The following is a 23820-nucleotide window of genomic DNA, read 5'->3' as shown; positions in this document are numbered from 1 at the left end:
CCCTGTCCTCCTCCTCCTCCTCCTCTTTACCTTTCCCTCTCCTCCTCCTCCTCTTTACCTTCCCCTTCTCCCTTTACCTTTCCCCTCTCCTCCTCCTCCTCTTTACCTTCCCCCTCTCCTTCTCATCCTCTTTACCTTTCCCCTCTCCTCCTCCTCCTCTTTACCTTCACCCTCTCCTTCTCCTCCTCTTTACATTTCCCCTCTCCTCCTCCTCTTTACCTTCCCCCTCTCCTCCGCCTCCTCTTTACCTTTCCCTCTCCTACTCCTCCTCTTTAATTTTCCCTGTCCTCCTCCTCCTCCTCCTCTTTACCTTTCCCTCTCCTCCTCCTCCTCTTTACCTTCCCCCTCTCCTCCTCCCCCTCTTTACCTTTCCCTCTCCTACTCCTCCTCTTTAATTTTCCCTCTCCTCCTCCTCCTCTTTACCTTTCCCTCTCCTCCTCCTCCTCTTTACCTTTCCCCTCTCCTCCTCCTCCTCTTTACCTTTCCCTCTCCTCCGCCTCCTCTTTACCTTTCCCCTCTCCTCCTCCTCCTCTTTACCTTCCCCCTCTCCCCCTCCTCCTCTTTACCTTTCCGTCTCCGTCTCCTCCTCCTCCTCTTTACCTTTCCTTCTCCTCCTCCTCCTCTTTACCTTTCCCCTCTCCTCCTCCTTCTCGTTACCTTTCCCGATCCTCCTTCTCCTGTTTACCTTTTCACCCTCTCCTCCTCCTCCTCCTCCTCCTCTTCCTCCTCTTTACCTTTCCCCTCTCCTTCTCCCTTTACCTTTCCCCTCTCCTTCTCCTCTTTACCTTTCCCTCTCCTCCTTCTCTTGTTTACCTTTTCACCCTCTCCTCCTCCTCCTCTTTACATTTCCCCTCTCCTTCTCCTCTTTACCTTTCCCCTCTCCTCCTTCTCCTCCTCCTCTTTACCTTTCCCCTCTCCTCCTTCTCCTCTTTACCTTCCCCTCTCCTTCTCCCTTTACCTTTCCCCTCTCCTCCTCCTCCTCTTTACCTTCCCCCTCTCCTTCTCATCCTCTTTACCTTTCCCCTCTCCTCCTCCTCCTCTTTACCTTCACCCTCTCCTTCTCCTCCTCTTTACATTTCCCCTCTCCTCCTCCTCTTTACCTTCCCCCTCTCCTCCGCCTCCTCTTTACCTTTCCCTCTCCTACTCCTCCTCTTTAATTTTCCCTGTCCTCCTCCTCCTCCGCCTCTTTACCTTTCCCTCTCCTCCTCCTCCTCTTTACCTTCCCCCTCTCCTCCTCCCCCTCTTTACCTTTCCCTCTCCTACTCCTCCTCTTTAATTTTCCCTCTCCTCCTCCTCCTCTTTACCTTTCCCTCTCCTCCTCCTCCTCTTTACCTTTCCCCTCTCCTCCTCCTCCTCTTTACCTTTCCCTCTCCTTCGCCTCCTCTTTACCTTTCCCCTCTCCTCCTCCTCCTCTTTACCTTCCCCCTCTCCCCCTCCTCCTCTTTACCTTTCCGTCTCCGTCTCCTCCTCCTCCTCTTTACCTTTCCTTCTCCTCCTCCTCCTCTTTACCTTTCCCCTCTCCTCCTCCTTCTCGTTACCTTTCCCGATCCTCCTTCTCCTGTTTACCTTTTCACCCTCTCCTCCTCCTCCTCCTCCTCCTCCTCCTCTTTACCTTTCCCCTCTCCTTCTCCCTTTACCTTTCCCCTCTCCTTCTCCTCTTTACCTTTCCCTCTCCTCCTTCTCTTGTTTACCTTTTCACCCTCTCCTCCTCCTCCTCTTTACATTTCCCCTCTCCTTCTCCTCTTTACCTTTCCCCTCTCCTCCTCCTCCTCCTCCTCCTCCTCCTCCTCTTTACCTTTCCCCTCTCCTCCTTCTCCTCTTTACCTTTCCCCTCTCCTTCTCCCTTTACCTTTCCCCATTCCTCCTCCTCCTCCTCTTAACCTTCCCCCTCTCCTTCTCCTCCTCTTTACCTTTCCCCTCTCCTCCTCCTCCTCTTTACCTTCCCCCTCTCCTTCTCCTCCTCTTTACCTTTCCCCTCTCCTCCTCCTCCTCTTTACCTTCCCCCTCTCCTCCGCCTCCTCTTTACCTTTCCCTCTCCTACTCCTCCTCTTTAATTTTCCCTGTCCTCCTCCTCCTCCTCCTCTTTACCTTTCCCTCTCCTCCTCCTCCTCTTTACCTTCCCCCTCTCCTCCTCCCCCTCTTTACCTTTCCCTCTCCTACTCCTCCTCTTTAATTTTCCCTCTCCTCCTCCTCCTCCTCCTCTTTACCTTTCCCTCTCCTCCTCCTCCTCTTTACCTTTCCCCTCTCCTTCTCCCTTTACCTTTCCCCTCTCCTTCTCCTCTTTACCTTTCCCTCTCCTCCTTCTCTTGTTTACCTTTTCACCCTCTCCTCCTCCTCCTCTTTACATTTCCCCTCTCCTTCTCCTCTTTACCTTTCCCCTCTCCTCCTCCTCCTCCTCCTCTTTACCTTTCCCCTCTCCTCCTTCTCCTCTTTACCTTTCCCCTCTCCTTCTCCCTTTACCTTTCCCCTCTCCTACTCCTCCTCTTTACCTTCCCCTTCTCCTTCTCATCCTCTTTACCTTTCCCCTCTCCTCCTCCTCCTCTTTACCTTACCCCTCTCCTTCTCCCTTTACCTTTCCCCTCTCCTTCTCCTCTTTACCTTTCCCTCTCCTCCTTCTCTTGTTTACCTTTTCACCCTCTCCTCCTCCTCCTCTTTACATTTCCCCTCTCCTTCTCCTCTTTACCTTTCCCCTCTCCTCCTCCTCCTCTTTACCTTTCCCTCTCCTCCTCCTCCTCTTTACCTTTCCCCTCTCCTCCTCCTCCTCTTTACCTTTCCCTCTCCTTCGCCTCCTCTTTACCTTTCCCCTCTCCTCCTCCTCCTCTTTACCTTCCCCCTCTCCCCCTCCTCCTCTTTACCTTTCCGTCTCCGTCTCCTCCTCCTCCTCTTTACCTTTCCTTCTCCTCCTCCTCCTCTTTACCTTTCCCCTCTCCTCCTCCTTCTCGTTACCTTTCCCGATCCTCCTTCTCCTGTTTACCTTTTCACCCTCTCCTCCTCCTCCTCCTCCTCCTCCTCCTCTTTACCTTTCCCCTCTCCTTCTCCCTTTACCTTTCCCCTCTCCTTCTCCTCTTTACCTTTCCCTCTCCTCCTTCTCTTGTTTACCTTTTCACCCTCTCCTCCTCCTCCTCTTTACATTTCCCCTCTCCTTCTCCTCTTTACCTTTCCCCTCTCCTCCTCCTCCTCCTCCTCCTCCTCCTCCTCTTTACCTTTCCCCTCTCCTCCTTCTCCTCTTTACCTTTCCCCTCTCCTTCTCCCTTTACCTTTCCCCATTCCTCCTCCTCCTCCTCTTAACCTTCCCCCTCTCCTTCTCCTCCTCTTTACCTTTCCCCTCTCCTCCTCCTCCTCTTTACCTTCCCCCTCTCCTTCTCCTCCTCTTTACCTTTCCCCTCTCCTCCTCCTCCTCTTTACCTTCCCCCTCTCCTCCGCCTCCTCTTTACCTTTCCCTCTCCTACTCCTCCTCTTTAATTTTCCCTGTCCTCCTCCTCCTCCTCCTCTTTACCTTTCCCTCTCCTCCTCCTCCTCTTTACCTTCCCCCTCTCCTCCTCCCCCTCTTTACCTTTCCCTCTCCTACTCCTCCTCTTTAATTTTCCCTCTCCTCCTCCTCCTCCTCCTCTTTACCTTTCCCTCTCCTCCTCCTCCTCTTTACCTTTCCCCTCTCCTTCTCCCTTTACCTTTCCCCTCTCCTTCTCCTCTTTACCTTTCCCTCTCCTCCTTCTCTTGTTTACCTTTTCACCCTCTCCTCCTCCTCCTCTTTACATTTCCCCTCTCCTTCTCCTCTTTACCTTTCCCCTCTCCTCCTCCTCCTCCTCCTCTTTACCTTTCCCCTCTCCTCCTTCTCCTCTTTACCTTTCCCCTCTCCTTCTCCCTTTACCTTTCCCCTCTCCTACTCCTCCTCTTTACCTTCCCCTTCTCCTTCTCATCCTCTTTACCTTTCCCCTCTCCTCCTCCTCCTCTTTACCTTACCCCTCTCCTTCTCCCTTTACCTTTCCCCTCTCCTTCTCCTCTTTACCTTTCCCTCTCCTCCTTCTCTTGTTTACCTTTTCACCCTCTCCTCCTCCTCCTCTTTACATTTCCCCTCTCCTTCTCCTCTTTACCTTTCCCCTCTCCTCCTTCTCCTCCTCCTCTTTACCTTTCCCCTCTCCTCCTTCTCCTCTTTACCTTCCCCTCTCCTTCTCCCTTTACCTTTCCCCTCTCCTCCTCCTCCTCTTTACCTTCCCCCTCTCCTTCTCATCCTCTTTACCTTTCCCCTCTCCTCCTCCTCCTCTTTACCTTCCCCCTCTCCTCCTCCTCCTCTTTACCTTCCCCCTCTCCTCCGCCTCCTCTTTACCTTTCCCTCTCCTACTCCTCCTCTTTAATTTTCCCTCTCCTCCTCCTCCTCCTCCTCTTTACCTTTCCCTCTCCTCCTCCTCCTCTTTACCTTTCCCCTCTCCTCCTCCTCCTCTTTACCTTTCCCTCTCCTCCGCCTCCTCTTTACCTTTCCCCTCTCCTTCTCCTCCTCTTTACCTTCCCCCTCTCCCCCTCCTCCTCTTTACCTTTCCGTCTCCGTCTCCTCCTCCTCCTCTTTACCTTTCCTTCTCCTTCTCCTCTTTACCTTTCCCCTCTCCTTCTCCCTTTACCTTTCCCCTCTCCTCCTCCTCCTCTTTACCTTCCCCCTCTCCTTCTCATCCTCTTTACCTTTCCCCTCTCCTCCTCCTCCTCCTCTTTACCTTCACCCTCTCCTTCTCCTCCTCTTTACCTTTCCCCTCTCCTCCTCCTCTTTACCTTCCCCCTCTCCTCCGCCTCCTCTTTACCTTTCCCTCTCCTACTCCTCCTCTTTAATTTTCCCTGTCCTCCTCCTCCTCCTCCTCTTTACCTTTCCCTCTCCTCCTCCTCCTCTTTACCTTTCCCTCTCCTCCTCCTCCTCTTTACCTTTCCCCTCTCCTCCTCCTCCTCTTTACCTTTCCCTCTCCTCCGCCTCCTCTTTACCTTTCCCCTCTCCTCCTCCTCCTCTTTACCTTCCCCCTCTCCCCCTCTCCTCCTCCTCCTCTTTACCTTCCCCCTCTCCTCCGCCTCCTCTTTACCTTTCCCTCTCCTACTCCTCCTCTTTAATTTTCCCTGTCCTCCTCCTCCTCCTCCTCTTTACCTTTCCCTCTCCTCCTCCTCCTCTTTACCTTCCCCTTCTCCCTTTACCTTTCCCCTCACCTCCTCCTCCTCTTTACCTTCCCCCTCTCCTCCTCCCCCTCTTTACCTTTCCCTCTCCTACTCCTCCTCTTTAATTTTCCCTCTCCTCCGCCTCCTCTTTACCTTTCCTTCTCCTTCTCCTCTTTACCTTCCCCCTCTCCTTCTCATCCTCTTTACCTTTCCCCTCTCCTCCTCCTCCTCTTTACCTTCACCCTCTCCTTCTCCTCCTCTTTACATTTCCCCTCTCCTCCTCCTCTTTACCTTCCCCCTCTCCTCCGCCTCCTCTTTACCTTTCCCTCTCCTACTCCTCCTCTTTAATTTTCCCTGTCCTCCTCCTCCTCCTCCTCTTTACCTTTCCCTCTCCTCCTCCTCCTCTTTACCTTCCCCCTCTCCTCCTCCCCCTCTTTACCTTTCCCTCTCCTACTCCTCCTCTTTAATTTTCCCTCTCCTCCTCCTCCTCTTTACCTTTCCCTCTCCTCCTCCTCCTCTTTACCTTTCCCCTCTCCTCCTCCTCCTCTTTACCTTTCCCTCTCCTCCGCCTCCTCTTTACCTTTCCCCTCTCCTCCTCCTCCTCTTTACCTTCCCCCTCTCCCCCTCCTCCTCTTTACCTTTCCGTCTCCGTCTCCTCCTCCTCCTCTTTACCTTTCCTTCTCCTCCTCCTCCTCTTTACCTTTCCCCTCTCCTCCTCCTTCTCGTTACCTTTCCCGATCCTCCTTCTCCTGTTTACCTTTTCACCCTCTCCTCCTCCTCCTCCTCCTCCTCTTCCTCCTCTTTACCTTTCCCCTCTCCTTCTCCCTTTACCTTTCCCCTCTCCTTCTCCTCTTTACCTTTCCCTCTCCTCCTTCTCTTGTTTACCTTTTCACCCTCTCCTCCTCCTCCTCTTTACATTTCCCCTCTCCTTCTCCTCTTTACATTTCCCCTCTCCTCCTTCTCCTCCTCCTCTTTACCTTTCCCCTCTCCTCCTTCTCCTCTTTACCTTCCCCTCTCCTTCTCCCTTTACCTTTCCCCTCTCCTCCTCCTCCTCTTTACCTTCCCCCTCTCCTTCTCATCCTCTTTACCTTTCCCCTCTCCTCCTCCTCCTCTTTACCTTCCCCCTCTCCTCCTCCTCCTCTTTACCTTCCCCCTCTCCTCCGCCTCCTCTTTACCTTTCCCTCTCCTACTCCTCCTCTTTAATTTTCCCTCTCCTCCTCCTCCTCCTCCTCTTTACCTTTCCCTCTCCTCCTCCTCCTCTTTACCTTTCCCCTCTCCTCCTCCTCCTCTTTACCTTTCCCTCTCCTCCGCCTCCTCTTTACCTTTCCCCTCTCCTTCTCCTCCTCTTTACCTTCCCCCTCTCCCCCTCCTCCTCTTTACCTTTCCGTCTCCGTCTCCTCCTCCTCCTCTTTACCTTTCCTTCTCCTTCTCCTCTTTACCTTTCCCCTCTCCTTCTCCCTTTACCTTTCCCCTCTCCTCCTCCTCCTCTTTACCTTCCCCCTCTCCTTCTCATCCTCTTTACCTTTCCCCTCTCCTCCTCCTCCTCTTTACCTTCACCCTCTCCTTCTCCTCCTCTTTACCTTTCCCCTCTCCTCCTCCTCTTTACCTTCCCCCTCTCCTCCGCCTCCTCTTTACCTTTCCCTCTCCTACTCCTCCTCTTTAATTTTCCCTGTCCTCCTCCTCCTCCTCCTCTTTACCTTCCCCCTCTCCTTCTCATCCTCTTTACCTTTCCCCTCTCCTCCTCCTCCTCTTTACCTTCACCCTCTCCTTCTCCTCCTCTTTACCTTTCCCCTCTCCTCCTCCTCTTTACCTTCCCCCTCTCCTCCTCCCTCTCTTTACCTTTCCCTCTCCTACTCCTCCTCTTTAATTTTCCCTCTCCTCCTCCTCCTCTTTACCTTTCCCTCTCCTCCTCCTCCTCTTTACCTTTCCCCTCTCCTCCTCCTCCTCTTTACCTTTCCCTCTCCTCCGCCTCCTCTTTACCTTTCCCCTCTCCTCCTCCTCCTCTTTACCTTCCCCCTCTCCCCCTCTCCTCCTCCTCCTCTTTACCTTCCCCCTCTCCTCCGCCTCCTCTTTACCTTTCCCTCTCCTACTCCTCCTCTTTAATTTTCCCTGTCCTCCTCCTCCTCCTCCTCTTTACCTTTCCCTCTCCTCCTCCTCCTCTTTACCTTCCCCTTCTCCCTTTACCTTTCCCCTCTCCTCCTCCTCCTCTTTACCTTCCCCCTCTCCTTCTCATCCTCTTTACCTTTCCCCTCTCCTCCTCCTCCTCTTTACCTTCACCCTCTCCTTCTCCTCCTCTTTACATTTCCCCTCTCCTCCTCCTCTTTACCTTCCCCCTCTCCTCCGCCTCCTCTTTACCTTTCCCTCTCCTACTCCTCCTCTTTAATTTTCCCTGTCCTCCTCCTCCTCCTCCTCTTTACCTTTCCCTCTCCTCCTCCTCCTCTTTACCTTCCCCCTCTCCTCCTCCCCCTCTTTACCTTTCCCTCTCCTACTCCTCCTCTTTAATTTTCCCTCTCCTCCTCCTCCTCTTTACCTTTCCCTCTCCTCCTCCTCCTCTTTACCTTTCCCCTCTCCTCCTCCTCCTCTTTACCTTTCCCTCTCCTTCGCCTCCTCTTTACCTTTCCCCTCTCCTCCTCCTCCTCTTTACCTTCCCCCTCTCCCCCTCCTCCTCTTTACCTTTCCGTCTCCGTCTCCTCCTCCTCCTCTTTACCTTTCCTTCTCCTCCTCCTCCTCTTTACCTTTCCCCTCTCCTCCTCCTTCTCGTTACCTTTCCCGATCCTCCTTCTCCTGTTTACCTTTTCACCCTCTCCTCCTCCTCCTCCTCCTCCTCCTCCTCTTTACCTTTCCCCTCTCCTTCTCCCTTTACCTTTCCCCTCTCCTTCTCCTCTTTACCTTTCCCTCTCCTCCTTCTCTTGTTTACCTTTTCACCCTCTCCTCCTCCTCCTCTTTACATTTCCCCTCTCCTTCTCCTCTTTACCTTTCCCCTCTCCTCCTCCTCCTCCTCCTCCTCCTCCTCTTTACCTTTCCCCTCTCCTCCTTCTCCTCTTTACCTTTCCCCTCTCCTTCTCCCTTTACCTTTCCCCATTCCTCCTCCTCCTCCTCTTAACCTTCCCCCTCTCCTTCTCCTCCTCTTTACCTTTCCCCTCTCCTCCTCCTCCTCTTTACCTTCCCCCTCTCCTTCTCCTCCTCTTTACCTTTCCCCTCTCCTCCTCCTCCTCTTTACCTTCCCCCTCTCCTCCGCCTCCTCTTTACCTTTCCCTCTCCTACTCCTCCTCTTTAATTTTCCCTGTCCTCCTCCTCCTCCTCCTCTTTACCTTTCCCTCTCCTCCTCCTCCTCTTTACCTTCCCCCTCTCCTCCTCCCCCTCTTTACCTTTCCCTCTCCTACTCCTCCTCTTTAATTTTCCCTCTCCTCCTCCTCCTCCTCCTCTTTACCTTTCCCTCTCCTCCTCCTCCTCTTTACCTTTCCCCTCTCCTTCTCCCTTTACCTTTCCCCTCTCCTTCTCCTCTTTACCTTTCCCTCTCCTCCTTCTCTTGTTTACCTTTTCACCCTCTCCTCCTCCTCCTCTTTACATTTCCCCTCTCCTTCTCCTCTTTACCTTTCCCCTCTCCTCCTCCTCCTCCTCCTCTTTACCTTTCCCCTCTCCTCCTTCTCCTCTTTACCTTTCCCCTCTCCTTCTCCCTTTACCTTTCCCCTCTCCTACTCCTCCTCTTTACCTTCCCCCTCTCCTTCTCATCCTCTTTACCTTTCCCCTCTCCTCCTCCTCCTCTTTACCTTACCCCTCTCCTTCTCCCTTTACCTTTCCCCTCTCCTTCTCCTCTTTACCTTTCCCTCTCCTCCTTCTCTTGTTTACCTTTTCACCCTCTCCTCCTCCTCCTCTTTACATTTCCCCTCTCCTTCTCCTCTTTACCTTTCCCCTCTCCTCCTTCTCCTCCTCCTCTTTACCTTTCCCCTCTCCTCCTTCTCCTCTTTACCTTCCCCTCTCCTTCTCCCTTTACCTTTCCCCTCTCCTCCTCCTCCTCTTTACCTTCCCCCTCTCCTTCTCATCCTCTTTACCTTTCCCCTCTCCTCCTCCTCCTCTTTACCTTCCCCCTCTCCTCCTCCTCCTCTTTACCTTCCCCCTCTCCTCCGCCTCCTCTTTACCTTTCCCTCTCCTACTCCTCCTCTTTAATTTTCCCTCTCCTCCTCCTCCTCCTCCTCTTTACCTTTCCCTCTCCTCCTCCTCCTCTTTACCTTTCCCCTCTCCTCCTCCTCCTCTTTACCTTTCCCTCTCCTCCGCCTCCTCTTTACCTTTCCCCTCTCCTTCTCCTCCTCTTTACCTTCCCCCTCTCCCCCTCCTCCTCTTTACCTTTCCGTCTCCGTCTCCTCCTCCTCCTCTTTACCTTTCCTTCTCCTTCTCCTCTTTACCTTTCCCCTCTCCTTCTCCCTTTACCTTTCCCCTCTCCTCCTCCTCCTCTTTACCTTCCCCCTCTCCTTCTCATCCTCTTTACCTTTCCCCTCTCCTCCTCCTCCTCTTTACCTTCACCCTCTCCTTCTCCTCCTCTTTACCTTTCCCCTCTCCTCCTCCTCTTTACCTTCCCCCTCTCCTCCGCCTCCTCTTTACCTTTCCCTCTCCTACTCCTCCTCTTTAATTTTCCCTGTCCTCCTCCTCCTCCTCCTCTTTACCTTTCCCTCTCCTCCTCCTCCTCTTTACCTTTCCCTCTCCTCCTCCTCCTCTTTACCTTTCCCCTCTCCTCCTCCTCCTCTTTACCTTACCCTCTCCTCCGCCTCCTCTTTACCTTTCCCCTCTCCTCCTCCTCCTCTTTACCTTCCCCCTCTCCCCCTCTCCTCCTCCTCCTCTTTACCTTCCCCCTCTCCTCCGCCTCCTCTTTACCTTTCCCTCTCCTACTCCTCCTCTTTAATTTTCCCTGTCCTCCTCCTCCTCCTCCTCTTTACCTTTCCCTCTCCTCCTCCTCCTCTTTACCTTCCCCTTCTCCCTTTACCTTTCCCCTCTCCTCCTCCTCCTCTTTACCTTCCCCCTCTCCTTCTCATCCTCTTTACCTTTCCCCTCTCCTCCTCCTCCTCTTTACCTTCACCCTCTCCTTCTCCTCCTCTTTACATTTCCCCTCTCCTCCTCCTCTTTACCTTCCCCCTCTCCTCCGCCTCCTCTTTACCTTTCCCTCTCCTACTCCTCCTCTTTAATTTTCCCTGTCCTCCTCCTCCTCCTCCTCTTTACCTTTCCCTCTCCTCCTCCTCCTCTTTACCTTCCCCCTCTCCTCCTCCCCCTCTTTACCTTTCCCTCTCCTACTCCTCCTCTTTAATTTTCCCTCTCCTCCTCCTCCTCTTTACCTTTCCCTCTCCTCCTCCTCCTCTTTACCTTTCCCCTCTCCTCCTCCTCCTCTTTACCTTTCCCTCTCCTCCGCCTCCTCTTTACCTTTCCCCTCTCCTCCTCCTCCTCTTTACCTTCCCCCTCTCCCCCTCCTCCTCTTTACCTTTCCGTCTCCGTCTCCTCCTCCTCCTCTTTACCTTTCCTTCTCCTCCTCCTCCTCTTTACCTTTCCCCTCTCCTCCTCCTTCTCGTTACCTTTCCCGATCCTCCTTCTCCTGTTTACCTTTTCACCCTCTCCTCCTCCTCCTCCTCCTCCTCCTCCTCTTTACCTTTCCCCTCTCCTTCTCCCTTTACCTTTCCCCTCTCCTTCTCCTCTTTACCTTTCCCTCTCCTCCTTCTCTTGTTTACCTTTTCACCCTCTCCTCCTCCTCCTCTTTACATTTCCCCTCTCCTTCTCCTCTTTACCTTTCCCCTCTCCTCCTCCTCCTCCTCCTCCTCCTCTTTACCTTTCCCCTCTCCTCCTTCTCCTCTTTACCTTTCCCCTCTCCTTCTCCCTTTACCTTTCCCCATTCCTCCTCCTCCTCCTCTTAACCTTCCCCCTCTCCTTCTCCTCCTCTTTACCTTTCCCCTCTCCTCCTCCTCCTCTTTACCTTCCCCTCTCCTTCTCCTCCTCTTTACCTTTCCCCTCTCCTCCTCCTCCTCTTTACCTTCCCCCTCTCCTCCGCCTCCTCTTTACCTTTCCCTCTCCTACTCCTCCTCTTTAATTTTCCCTGTCCTCCTCCTCCTCCTCCTCTTTACCTTTCCCTCTCCTCCTCCTCCTCTTTACCTTCCCCCTCTCCTCCTCCCCCTCTTTACCTTTCCCTCTCCTACTCCTCCTCTTTAATTTTCCCTCTCCTCCTCCTCCTCCTCTTTACCTTTCCCTCTCCTCCTCCTCCTCTTTACCTTTCCCCTCTCCTTCTCCCTTTACCTTTCCCCTCTCCTTCTCCTCTTTACCTTTCCCTCTCCTCCTTCTCTTGTTTACCTTTTCACCCTCTCCTCCTCCTCCTCTTTACATTTCCCCTCTCCTTCTCCTCTTTACCTTTCCCCTCTCCTCCTCCTCCTCCTCCTCTTTACCTTTCCCCTCTCCTCCTTCTCCTCTTTACCTTTCCCCTCTCCTTCTCCCTTTACCTTTCCCCTCTCCTACTCCTCCTCTTTACCTTCCCCCTCTCCTTCTCATCCTCTTTACCTTTCCCCTCTCCTCCTCCTCCTCTTTACCTTACCCCTCTCCTTCTCCTCCTCTTTACCTTTCCCCTCTCCTCCTCCTCCTCTTTACCTTCCCCCTCTCCTCTGCCTCCTCTTTACCTTTCCCTCTCCTACTCCTCCTCTTTAATTTTCCCTGTCCTCCTCCTTCTCCTCCTCTTTACCTTTCCCTCTCCTCCTCCTCCTCTTTACCTTTCCCCTCTCCTCCTCCTCCTCTTTACCTTCCCCCTCTCCTTCTCCTCCTCTTTACCTTTCCCCTCTCCTCCTCTTCCTCTTTACCTTCCCCCTCTCCTCCGCCTCCTCTTTACCTTTCCCTCTCCTACTCCTCCTCTTTAATTTTCCCTGTCCTCCTCCTCCTCCTCCTCTTTACCTTTCCCTCTCCTCCTCCTCCTCTTTACCTTCCCCCTCTCCTCCTCCCCCTCTTTACCTTTCCCTCTCCTACTCCTCCTCTTTAATTTTCCCTCTCCTCCTCCTCCTCCTCTTTACCTTTCCCTCTCCTCCTCCTCCTCTTTACCTTTCCCCTCTCCTTCTCCCTTTACCTTTCCCCTCTCCTTCTCCTCTTTACCTTTCCCTCTCCTCCTTCTCTTGTTTACCTTTTCACCCTCTCCTCCTCCTCCTCTTTACATTTCCCCTCTCCTTCTCCTCTTTACCTTTCCCCTCTCCTCCTCCTCCTCCTCCTCTTTACCTTTCCCCTCTCCTCCTTCTCCTCTTTACCTTTCCCCTCTCCTTCTCCCTTTACCTTTCCCCTCTCCTACTCCTCCTCTTTACCTTCCCCCTCTCCTTCTCATCCTCTTTACCTTTCCCCTCTCCTCCTCCTCCTCTTTACCTTACCCCTCTCCTTCTCCTCCTCTTTACCTTTCCCCTCTCCTCCTCCTCCTCTTTACCTTCCCCCTCTCCTCTGCCTCCTCTTTACCTTTCCCTCTCCTACTCCTCCTCTTTAAGTTTCCCTGTCCTCCTCCTTCTCCTCCTCTTTACCTTTCCCTCTCCTCCTCCTCCTCTTTACCTTTCCCCTCTCCTCCTCCTCCTCTTTACCTTTCCCTCTCCTCCGCCTCCTCTTTACCTTTCCCCTCTCCTTCTCCTCCTCTTTACCTTCCCCCTCTCCCCCTCCTCCGCTTTACCTTTCCGTCTCCGTCTCCTCCTCCTCCTCTTTACCTTTCCTTCTCCTCCTCCTCCTCTTTACCTTTCCCCTCTCCTCCTTCTCCTCTTTACCTTTCCCCTCTCCTTCTCCCTTTACCTTTCCCCTCTCCTCCTCCTCCTCTTTACCTTCCCCCTCTCCTTCTCATCCTCTTTACCTTTCCCCTCTCCTCCTCCTCCTCTTTACCTTCACCCTCTCCTTCTCCTCCTCTTTACCTTTCCCCTCTCCTCCTCCTCTTTACCTTCCCCCTCTCCTCCGTCTCCTCTTTACCTTTCCCTCTCCTACATCTCCTCTTTAATTTTCCCTGTCCTCCTCCTCCTCCTCCTCTTTACCTTTCCCTCTCCTCCTCCTCCTCTTTACCTTCCCCCTCTCCTCCTCCCCCTCTTTACCTTTCCCTCTCCTACTCCTCCTCTTTAATTTTCCCTCTCCTCCTCCTCCTCTTTACCTTTCCCTCTCCTCCGCCTCCTCTTTACCTTTCCCCTCTCCTTCTCCTCCTCTTTACCTTCCCCCTCTCCCCCTCCTCCGCTTTACCTTTCCGTCTCCGTCTCCTCCTCCTCCTCTTTACCTTTCCTTCTCCTCCTCCTCCTCTTTACCTTTCCCCTCTCCTCCTTCTCCTCTTTACCTTTCCCCTCTCCTTCTCCCTTTACCTTTCCCCTCTCCTCCTCCTCCTCTTTACCTTCCCCCTCTCCTTCTCATCCTCTTTACCTTTCCCCTCTCCTCCTCCTCCTCTTTACCTTCACCCTCTCCTTCTCCTCCTCTTTACCTTTCCCCTCTCCTCCTCCTCTTTACCTTCCCCCTCTCCTCCGTCTCCTCTTTACCTTTCCCTCTCCTACATCTCCTCTTTAATTTTCCCTGTCCTCCTCCTCCTCCTCCTCTTTACCTTTCCCTCTCCTCCTCCTCCTCTTTACCTTCCCCCTCTCCTCCTCCCCCTCTTTACCTTTCCCTCTCCTACTCCTCCTCTTTAATTTTCCCTCTCCTCCTCCTCCTCTTTACCTTTCCCTCTCCTCCACCTCCTCTTTACCTTTCCCCTCTCCTCCTCCTCCTCTTTACCTTTCCCTCTCCTCCGCCTCCTCTTTACCTTTCCCCTCTCCTCCTCCTCTTTACCTTCCCCCTCTCCCCCTCCTCCTCTTTACCTTTCCGTCTCCGTCTCCTCCTCCTCCTCTTTACCTTTCCTTCTCCTCCTCCTCCTCTTTACCTTTCCCCTCTCCTCCTCCTTCTCGTTACCTTTCCCGATCCTCCTTCTCCTGTTTACATTTTCACCCTCTCCTCCTCCTCCTCCTCCTCCTCCTCCTCCTCTTTACCTTTCCCCTCTCCTTCTCCCTTTACCTTTCCCCTCTCCTTCTCCTCTTTACCTTTCCCTCTCCTCCTTCTCTTGTTTACCTTTTCACCCTCTCCTCCTCCTCCTCTTTGCATTTCCCCTCTCCTTCTCCTCTTTACCTTTCCCCTCTCCTCCTCCTCCTCCTCCTCCTCTTTACCTTTCCCCTCTCCTCCTTCTCCTCTTTACCTTTCCCCTCTCCTTCTCCCTTTACCTTTCCCCTCTCCTCCTCCTCCTCTTAACCTTCCCCCTCTCCTTCTCCTCCTCTTTACCTTTCCCCTCTCCTGCTCCTCCTCTTTACCTTCCCCCTCTCCTTCTCCTCCTCTTTACCTTTCCCCTCTCCTCCTCCTCCTCTTTACCTTCCCCCTCTCCTCCGCCTCCTCTTTACCTTTCCCTCTCCTACTCCTCCTCTTTAATTTTCCCTGTCCTCCTCCTCCTCCTCCTCTTTACCTTTCCCTCTCCTCCTCCTCCTCTTTACCTTCCCCCTCTCCTCCTCCCCCTCTTACCTTTCCCTCTCCTCCTCCTCCTCTTTACCTTTCCCCTCTCCTCCTCCTCCTCTTTACCTTTCCCTCTCCTCTCCTCCTCCTCCTCTTTACCTTTCCCTCTCCTCCTCCTCCTCTTTACCTTTCACCTCTCCTCCTCCTTCTCTTTACCTTTCCCTCTCCTCCGCCTCCTCTTTACCTTTCCCCTCTCCTCCTCCTCCTCTTTACCTTCCCCCTCTCCCCCTCCTCCTCTTTACCTTTCCGTCTCCTCCTCCTCCTCTTTACCTTTCCTTCTCCTCCTCCTCCTCTTTACCTTTGCCCTCTCCTCCTCCTTCTCGTTACCTTTCCCACTCCTCCTTCTCCTGTTTACCTTTTCACCCTCTCCTCCTCCTCCTCCTCCTCCTCCTCCTCTTTACCTTTCCCCTCTCCTGCTCCTCTCTACGTTTCCCCTCTCCTCCTCCTCCTCTTTACCTTTCCCCTCTTCTCCTCCTCCTCTTTACCTTCCCTCTCCTCCTCCTCCTCTTTACCTTTCTCCTCTCCTTCTCCGCTTTGCCTTTCACTCTCCTCCTCCTCCTCTTTAAATTTCCCCTCTCCTCCTCCTCTTTACCTTTCCCCTCTCCTACTCTTTACCTTTCCCCCTCTCCTCCTTCTCCTCTTTACCTTTACCCTGTCCTGCTCCTCTTTACCTTTCCCCTCTCCTCCTCCTCCTCCTCTTTACCTTTCCCCTCTCCTCCTCCTTCTCTTTACCTTCCCCCTCTCCCCCTCCTCCTCTTTACCTTAGCCTCTCCTCCTCCTCCTCCTCCTCCTCTTTACCTTTCCCTCTCCTCCTTCTCATCTTTGCCTTTTCCCTCTCCTCCTCTTTACCTTTCCCCCTCATTTCCTTCTCCTCTTTACCTTTCCCCTCTCCTCCTCCTTACCTTTCCCCTCTCCTCCTCTTTACCTTTCCCCCTCTCCTCCTCCTCTTTACCTTTCCCCTCTCCTCCTCTTTACCTTTCCCCCTCTACTCCTTCTCCTCTTTACCTCCCCCCTCTTTTCCTCCTCTTTACCTTTCACCTCTCCTCCTCTTTACCTTCCCCCTCTCCTCCTCCTCTTTACCTTTCCCCTCTCCCCCTCTTCCTCTTTACCTTTCCCCTCTCCTCCTCCTCCTCATCTTTACCTTTCCATTCACCTCCTTCTCCTCTTTACCTTTCTCCTCTCCTCCTCCTCGTTTCCTTCCCCCTCTCCTCCGCCTCCTCTTTACCTTTCCCCTCTCCCCCTCTTCCTCTTTACCTTTCCCCTCTCCTCCTCCTCCTCATCTTTACCTTTCCCCCCTCCTCCTTCTCCTCTTTACCTTTCTCCTCTCCTCCTCCTCGTTTCCTTTCCCCTCTCCTCCTCCACCTCTTTACCTTCCCCCTCTCCTTCTTCTCCTCTTTACTTTTCCCCTCTCCTCCTCCTCTTTACCTTCCACCTCTCCTCCTCCTCCTCTTCACCTTTCCCTCTCCTACTCCTCCTCTTTAATTTTCCCTCTCCTCCTCCTCCTCCTCTTTACCTTTCCCTCTCCTCCTCCTCCTCTTTACCTTTCCCTCTCCTCCTCCTCCTCTTTACCTTTCCGTCTTCTCCTCCTCCTCTTTGCCTTTCCCTCTCCTTCTCCTCTTCTTTACATTTCCCCCTTTCCTCCTCCTCATCTTTACCTTTCCCCGCTCCCCCTCCTCCTCTTTACCTTTCCCCCTCTCCTCCTTCTCCTCTTTACCTTTCCCTCGCCTCCTTCTCCTATTTTCCTTTCCCTCTCCTCCTCCTCTTTACCTTCCCCCCTCTCCTCCTCTTTAACTCTTCTCCTCTCCTCTGTACTCCCCTCTCCTCCTCTTCTTCAACTCTCCTCCTCTCCTCCTCATCTTCAACTCTCCTCCTCTCCTCAGCTCCTCATCTTCAACTCTCTTCCTGTCCTCTCCTCATCTTCAACTCTCCCCCTCTCCTCTCCTCCTCATCTTCAACTCTCCTCCTCTCCTCTCCTCCTCATATTCAACTCTCCTCTTCTCCTCATCTTCAACTCTCCTCCTCTCCTCTCCTTCTCATCTTCAACTCTCTTCCTCTCCTCTCCTCTCCTCTCCTCCCCTCTCCTCCTCATCTTCAACTCTCTTCCTCTCCTCTCCTCTTCATCTTCAACTCTCCTCCTCTCCTCTCCTCCTCATCTTTAACTCTCCTCCTCTCCTCTCCTTCTCATCTTCAACTCTCCTCCTCATCTTCAACTCTCCTCCCCTCCTTTCCTCCTCATCTTTAACTCTCCGCCCCTCCTTTCCTCCTCATCTTCAACTCTCCTCCTCTCCTCTCCTCCTCAACTCTCCTCTTCAACTCTCCTCCTCACCTCTCCTCCTCATCTTCAACTCTCCTCCTCTCCTCTCCTCCTCAACTTCAACTCTCCTCCTCTCCTCCTCATCTTCAACTCTCCTCCTCATCTTCAACTCTCCTCCTCATTTTCAACTCTCCTCCTCCCCTCTACTCCTCCATATTTATTTTATTATATTTTTCCTTTCTTTCTCATCCTATTATCTTTCACTGCTCTTTCCATCTCTCTCTCTCTCTCCCTCTCTCACTCTCTCATTGCCCCACCTCTTTTTATGTTTGTCTTCCTCATTCTTCTCTGTGAAAGCATCACAGATATTTAGTTTCATGTCATCAGTGCAGCGGTCCTAGCCGTTATTACTTCCAGTGCATTAGCATTGTTACCCTGAGAGGAAATGGATACAGATACTTATCGTAAACACTGTCAATTCAAACACTTAAAACGGTAAATTGTTTCGATAGCTTCCTCATTTTCAGTTGTTTATTTCTGAATATCTTACCAGGAGTACAGAAGCAAAAAAAGAGCGATATATATAATGTAAACATTTCAGTGGGCAGAGTAATTATTTCCAACGCTGATTAAACATCAATTTATTCAAAGAAATGCATTGGGTTTCCTTTTATCTGACGTTGTAGGGACTAATACATTATTGTGTGAGCTATCTGGCCACTTCTCTTAATATTTGCAGACTAAATCTAGCTAAATCCAACCCCTATTTCTGTACGATCACAGATAGCAACCCCCCCCTACTTGAAACATAATTTGTCTCTTGGACCGAATTTCTTCTCCACCTGATATATGTGGGTCCTGCAGCGATGATCTGGATAGAGAGGGAAGACGTAGTAGTCTTGGTCTAATGGCTGTGTTCCATTTCAGAGGCAGTGATACCGGAGGTTGAGCCAGAGCATAACAGCAGCCAGCAGGAGAACTCAGCTGTACAGGGTAAGCAGCTTCACTCTCCCTCTCTGTCTCTGTCTCTGTCTCTGAGATCTGGGGGGTCAGCACGCAAGGAGAAGGAACAGGGCTTTGGGTTGACCCTTGACTCTCTATTCCCAAATAAAGTCAGAAAATAACAATACGCCACCACAAAGTGACATTATTTGGATGAACTTGTGAATGTTGGAAAGTACCCTCACATGAGGGGGTCAGAGTCACGGGAAGGGAGTGAAGTGGGGGCTGGGGGTGATGTGGCCTGCACATGCTCCACACATGGTTCTTAGTACCTCTCCTCAGTACCTCTCAGTATACTCTCTCTTTTCTCCTTTTTTTATTTTCTTTCTCTCTCTCTCTCTCTCTCTCTCGCTCTCTCGCTCTCTCTCAAACTGATGGTGTTGCATATATGTTTCAAGCTTCCATTCTCTGTAGAACCCCCCAACTCCACACTCCCCGCCGGCCTCCTCCACCCTTCCCACCTCCACCCTTCCCTCCTTCACCCTCACCTCCTCCACCCTCCTCCTCTACCCTCCCCTCATCCTCCTCCTCCACCCTCCCCCTCCACTCTCCCCTCCTCCTCTCTCCCATCCTCCTCCACCCTCCCCTCCTCCACCCTTCCCACCTCCACCCTCCCCTCCTCCTCCTTCACCCTCCTCCTCTACCCTCCCCTCCTCCTCCTCCACCCTCCCCATGTTTCATGGCTGGTTATATTGACAGTGTTGCAGCGAGCACAGAAATAAACACAAACACAACCCCCTTGTGATTTCATTGTTAATCCCAGTTACTACTGTGTTCCTTATAGTAAGACATAATGCTCTGACATTCTCCTGTGCTGGCCTTGTAAATCCATGTATTTGTCGTGACCCTGAGTGTTCCGCTTTCCTGTGTGAGCCAGTTGTTACTAATGACAGCGTGGAGACGGGGATTATGGGGCCATAGCATTTCTGACCTTTAGGGCATCAAGGAGAACTGCTGATGGCCATGCAAGGGACAGACAGACAGCGAGAGAGAAAGACACGCAAGACAGAGCGAGAGACAGCAAGAGAGACAGCGAGAGAGAGACAGCGAGAGAGAGACAGCGAGAGAGAGAAAGATAGACAGAGAGAGAGACAGCGAGAGAGAGAAAGATAGACAGCGAGAGAGAGAAAGATAGACAGAGAGAGAGACAGCAAGAGAGAGAAAGATAGACAGAGAGAGAGAGACAATAGAGAGAGAGAGACGATAGAGAGAGAGAGAGAGAGAGGCGGTAGAGAGAGAGAGAGAGAGAGATACGATAGAGGGAGAGAGAGAGTTTGAATAGCCTTTATTGGGTCTGGGAACTCAACACGATAAACACTCAAACAAAACCATGGTTACACATCAATTAAAAACACAATACCAAATCTTCCTCCACGGTAACTAAACACAACACCAAATCTTCGTCCACGGTAATTAAACACAACACCAAATCTTTCTCCACAGAAACTAAACACAACACCAAATCTTCATCCACGGTAACTAAACACAACACCAAATCTTCCTCCACGGTAACTAAACACAACACCAAATCTTTCTCCACAATAAGTAAACACAACACCAAATCTTCCTCCACAGTAACTAAACACAACACCAAATCTTTCTCCACAGTAACTAAACACAACACCAAATCTTCATCCACGGTAACTAAACACAACACCAAATCTTCCTCCACGGTAACTAAACACAACACCAAATCTTCCTCCACGGTAACTAAACACAACACCAAATCTTTCTCCACAATAAGTAAACACAACACCAAATCTTTCTCCACAGTAAGTAAACACAACACCAAATCTTTCTCCACAGTAACTAAACACAACACCAAATCTTTCTCCACAGTAAGTAAACACAACACCAAATCTTCCTCCACAGTAACTAAACACAACACCAAATCTTCCTCCACAGTAACTAAACACAACACCAAATCTTCCTCCACAGTAACTAAACACAACAGCCTCTGAATACCACATATACTCATAAACAGATCAATATTGTTAACCATTTTGTTGTAGGCAAACTCAACCCTCAGTCTCGCTGCCAACATTCCCTCCAGCATTCCCACCACGTTCACAGACCCCTACTCCCCGAATAGGTGTACCAGATGCATATTGGACACCCCTCCCCAACAGTAGGATCCAGGTGTACCAGATGCATGTTGGACACCCCTCCCCAACAGTAGGATCCAGGTGTACCAGATGCATGTCGGACACCCCTCCCCAACAGTAGGATCCAGGTGTACTAGATGCATGTTGGACACCCCTCCCCAACAGTAGGATCCAGGTGTACCAGATGCATGTTGGACACCCCTCCCCAACAGTAGGATCCAGGTGTACCAGATGCATGTTGGACAACCCTCCCCAACAGTAGGATCCAGGTATACCAGATGCATGTTGGACATCCCTCCCCAACAATAGGATCCAGGTGTACCAGATGCATGTTGGACACCCCTCCCCAACAGTAGGATCCAGGTGTACCAGAAGCATGTTGGACACCCCTCCCCAACAGTAGGATCCAGGTGTACCAGATGCATGTTGGACATCCCTCCCCAACAGTAGGATCCAGGTATACCAGATGCATGTTGGACACCCCTCCCCAACAGTAGGATCCAGGTATACCAGATGCATGTTGGACATCCCTCCCCAACAGTAGGATCCAGGTGTACCAGATGCATGTTGGACATCCCTCCCCAACAGTAGGATCCAGGTATACCAGATGCATGTTGGACATCCCTCCCCAACAATAGGATCCAGGTGTACCAGATGCATGTTGGACACCCCTCCCCAACAGTAGGATCCAGGTGTACCAGATGCATGTTGGACACCCCTCCCCAACAGTAGGATCCAGGTGTACCAGATGCATGTTGGACATCCCTCCCCAACAGTAGGATCCAGGTATACCAGATACATGTTGGACACCCCTCCCCAACAGTAGGATCCAGGTATACCAGATGCATGTTGGACATCCCTCCCCAACAGTAGGATCCAGGTGTACCAGATGCATGTTGGACATCCCTCCCCAACAGTAGGATCCAGGTGTACCAGATGCATATTGGACACCCCTCCCCAACAGTAGGATCCAGGTGTACCAGATGCATGTTGGACATCCCTCCCCAACAGTAGGATCCAGGTGTACCAGATGCATATTGGACATCCCTCCCCAACAGTAGGATCCAGGTGTACCAAATGCATGTTGGACACCCTTCCCAACAGTAGGTTCCAGGTGTACCAGATGCATATTGGTGACTATGGCTCCATATATTATCCTCCATTGTAGGTCAGCTGTTGTCATTTCAATAGGCAGTTTGTATAAAGACCGCAAACAGCCTTTTGGGGAGGCACCTGGACCGAACACACCGGCCCACCTCATAGATTTGACCCCTTCCAGGGAAGAATGACGGGACACTTTTACACAGATTTTGTACATGGCCTTCTTTCCCACCACCTTGAACTCATCCAGCTCCGGGGTATTGAAAGAAAACAGCATCCCCACGTCCTCCTCTAATGCCCCCGCCGCAGCACTAACATTCAGCTCAGGGAACACATGATCAAGACCCTCCGTCCACCAAACAGAATTGGAAGTGTCAGTCACATACTGCCAATGAAGTACGGCAAGGAGTCGCAGACCTCAGCTACAACCTTCCTGAGTAGGCGAGATGATCGGATCCCCGCTCTTTCTCCCAGCTCCTCCAACGATCTGCTACTACTCCGCAGATGACCCAGCTTGGTACACCCCAGACATGAACGTAGGCTGGCTGAACCCAGAGCACGGGACTGGATGGCAGTGTTGTAAAAAAGAGCCTCTTCAAAAAGCCACATCCCTGGTGGCGTGCCGGCCTTACGGGACTTGACAAAAACTCTCCAAGCCTGCATAACAGCCTCATAAAATGGAGTCAGTCCAGACCAATTAACCCCCCCCCCTCTAGCTTTAAGAAGAAAAGGTGCTTGTCTAAGCCCAAACAGCCCGCTCTCCACATCAATGTACAGTATAAGCTGTGTCGACCCAGCCTGAATCGTCACAGCTGTACAACAGTCTCTGGGCTGCTTGAAGCCGGAAAGCCATGATCCTGAAAAAAATGTCCACCAGGCCTTGCCCACCCTCGTGCAGTAGCAGATGCAGGGCCGCAGCTTTAATCCAATGTTGTCAAGACCAGAAGAAATTGACAAGGGTTCTCTGAACTCTTGTATCAGTCCCACCGGTGGCTGTAAAATCATTAGTCTGATTATTGGCTACCAGCACCCTTCCTCTATAAGACAGCTGGGGTAGCACCTATTTCCACCTAGACAATCTGGCACACACTTTCTCCACTACACCCTCCCAGTACTTTATCTGAAAGACATCGGAGCCTAGAAAACCCCCCAAAGTCTTCATCCCATTTCTGCCCCACTGAAGTCCCCATGGTAACTGTGGAGCAGACCCCGTCTGAATCTGACCTACCCACCGCGATTCGCTCTTTTCCCAATTTACTCTAGCTGAGGAGGCCCCTCATACACATTTAAAGCGTTTGAGAACCTTAACATCTTCACCCCCTGTAATAAAAACTGTCACGTCATCTGCATATGCAGACAGTGCTATCGTGGGACCCTTCATAACCCCTGGCACAGAGAAACCAGTAAGTCTCGCTCTTAAAAAACAAAGCATTGGTTCAATTACCAGACAATATAACTGCCCTGAAAGTGGGCATCCCTGCCTGATGCCCCTTTGGACGAGGATGGGGCAGCTCAAACCACCCCCCCACCTTCATCATACATGAGGCCCCAACATACATTAAACTAATCCAAGACAAAAAACATCCCCAAACCCAAAGGCTTTCATTGTTTTGAACAAGTACTGGGGGTCCACACGGTCAAAAGCCTTTTCCTGATCCAAAGAAAGTAAACCCACATTCACATCAGTTTACAAATGTCTAAACCATCTCTTATTAGACACAAGTTATCAACAACAGAGCGGTCAGGTACACAGTAAGACTGGTCCTTGTGGACCAACAGCCCCAGATACTCGTTGAACCTGTTTGAGAGACAGTTAGATAAAATGGTATATTATGCACACAGCAATGCAACATGTAGCCAATTTTTTAGAAGAGCCAAATTCCCTTTTTTTGGCAACAATGAAAGTACAGCACGTTGACAGGATACAGGAACCACTTCATAAAAATCCCCCCCCGATAGATCTTATAAAACTCAGATGGTAAACCATCGATGCCAGGAGCTCGGCCTGATGTGAGCTGCATAACTGATGTGGACAGCTCCTGCAGAGTAATGTCAGAGTCCAGAGCAACTCTCTGTTCAGGGCCCAATTGAGGAAGTCCATGTAACAACTGTTCAGTAAACAGAGAATCACAATCCTTCGCCTTATAGAGGGCAGAGTAGAAATCCACTGCGCGTTGGCGCATCTCACCGTCATCCGTGGTCACCTTCCCATCAGGGAGACCTGATAGTCTCTCTAACTTCAATATGAGACAGAGCAGTATACGGTTCAAATCAAATCAAAGTTTATTTGTCACGTGCGCTGAATACAACAGGTGTAGACCTTACAGTGTGAAATGCTTACTTACAGGCCCTAATCAAAAGTGCAAAAAAGGTATTAGGTGAAAAAACACTCATATTTGGGCCTTCCCAACCTCCCACCATTGTCTCAAGGACTCAAAATTCCATTTCGTAACCCTCCAAATTCGTAACCCTCCAAAACAACAAACTTTTCACAAAACATGACATCATGTAACAACTTAACAATAAAATACCAATAAGGTGATGACCTTCGTGGAAAGGACAAGTGAATATCAACAGACACATTATGGTGATCATAAAATCACACAGGAGTAATATCACACCTTCCAACCCTACCAAAATAGTGATCAGATACATACAACCTGTCTAACCTTCCAACCCTACTACAGTAGTGATCAGATACATACAACCTGTCTAACCTTCCAACCCTACTACAGTAGTGAT

The 23820-nt window shown here is 51.5% G+C and overlaps 1 protein-coding gene across 8 annotated transcripts in view; it reads left to right on the top strand.

Annotated features, from left to right (window-relative positions):
* The window catches only part of LOC110510172 (dachshund homolog 2-like), a 285623-nt gene that overhangs the window by 247247 nt on the left and 14556 nt on the right, over positions 1-23820 (top strand). For all 8 annotated transcript variants that reach the window (XM_036967521.1, XM_036967522.1, XM_036967518.1 and 5 more), the window contains one exon: positions 17798-17863. In XM_036967521.1, coding sequence (XP_036823416.1) covers positions 17798-17863 — 66 coding nt within the window. The remainder of the gene's footprint in view (positions 1-17797; positions 17864-23820) is intronic.

The sequence above is a fragment of the Oncorhynchus mykiss genome, chromosome Y (assembly GCF_013265735.2).
Source record: "Oncorhynchus mykiss isolate Arlee chromosome Y, USDA_OmykA_1.1, whole genome shotgun sequence".
Taxonomy (NCBI): domain Eukaryota; kingdom Metazoa; phylum Chordata; class Actinopteri; order Salmoniformes; family Salmonidae; genus Oncorhynchus; species Oncorhynchus mykiss.
The sequence above is the reverse complement of the archived record's forward strand: the minus strand, read 5'-3'. Positions and strand labels throughout refer to the sequence as shown.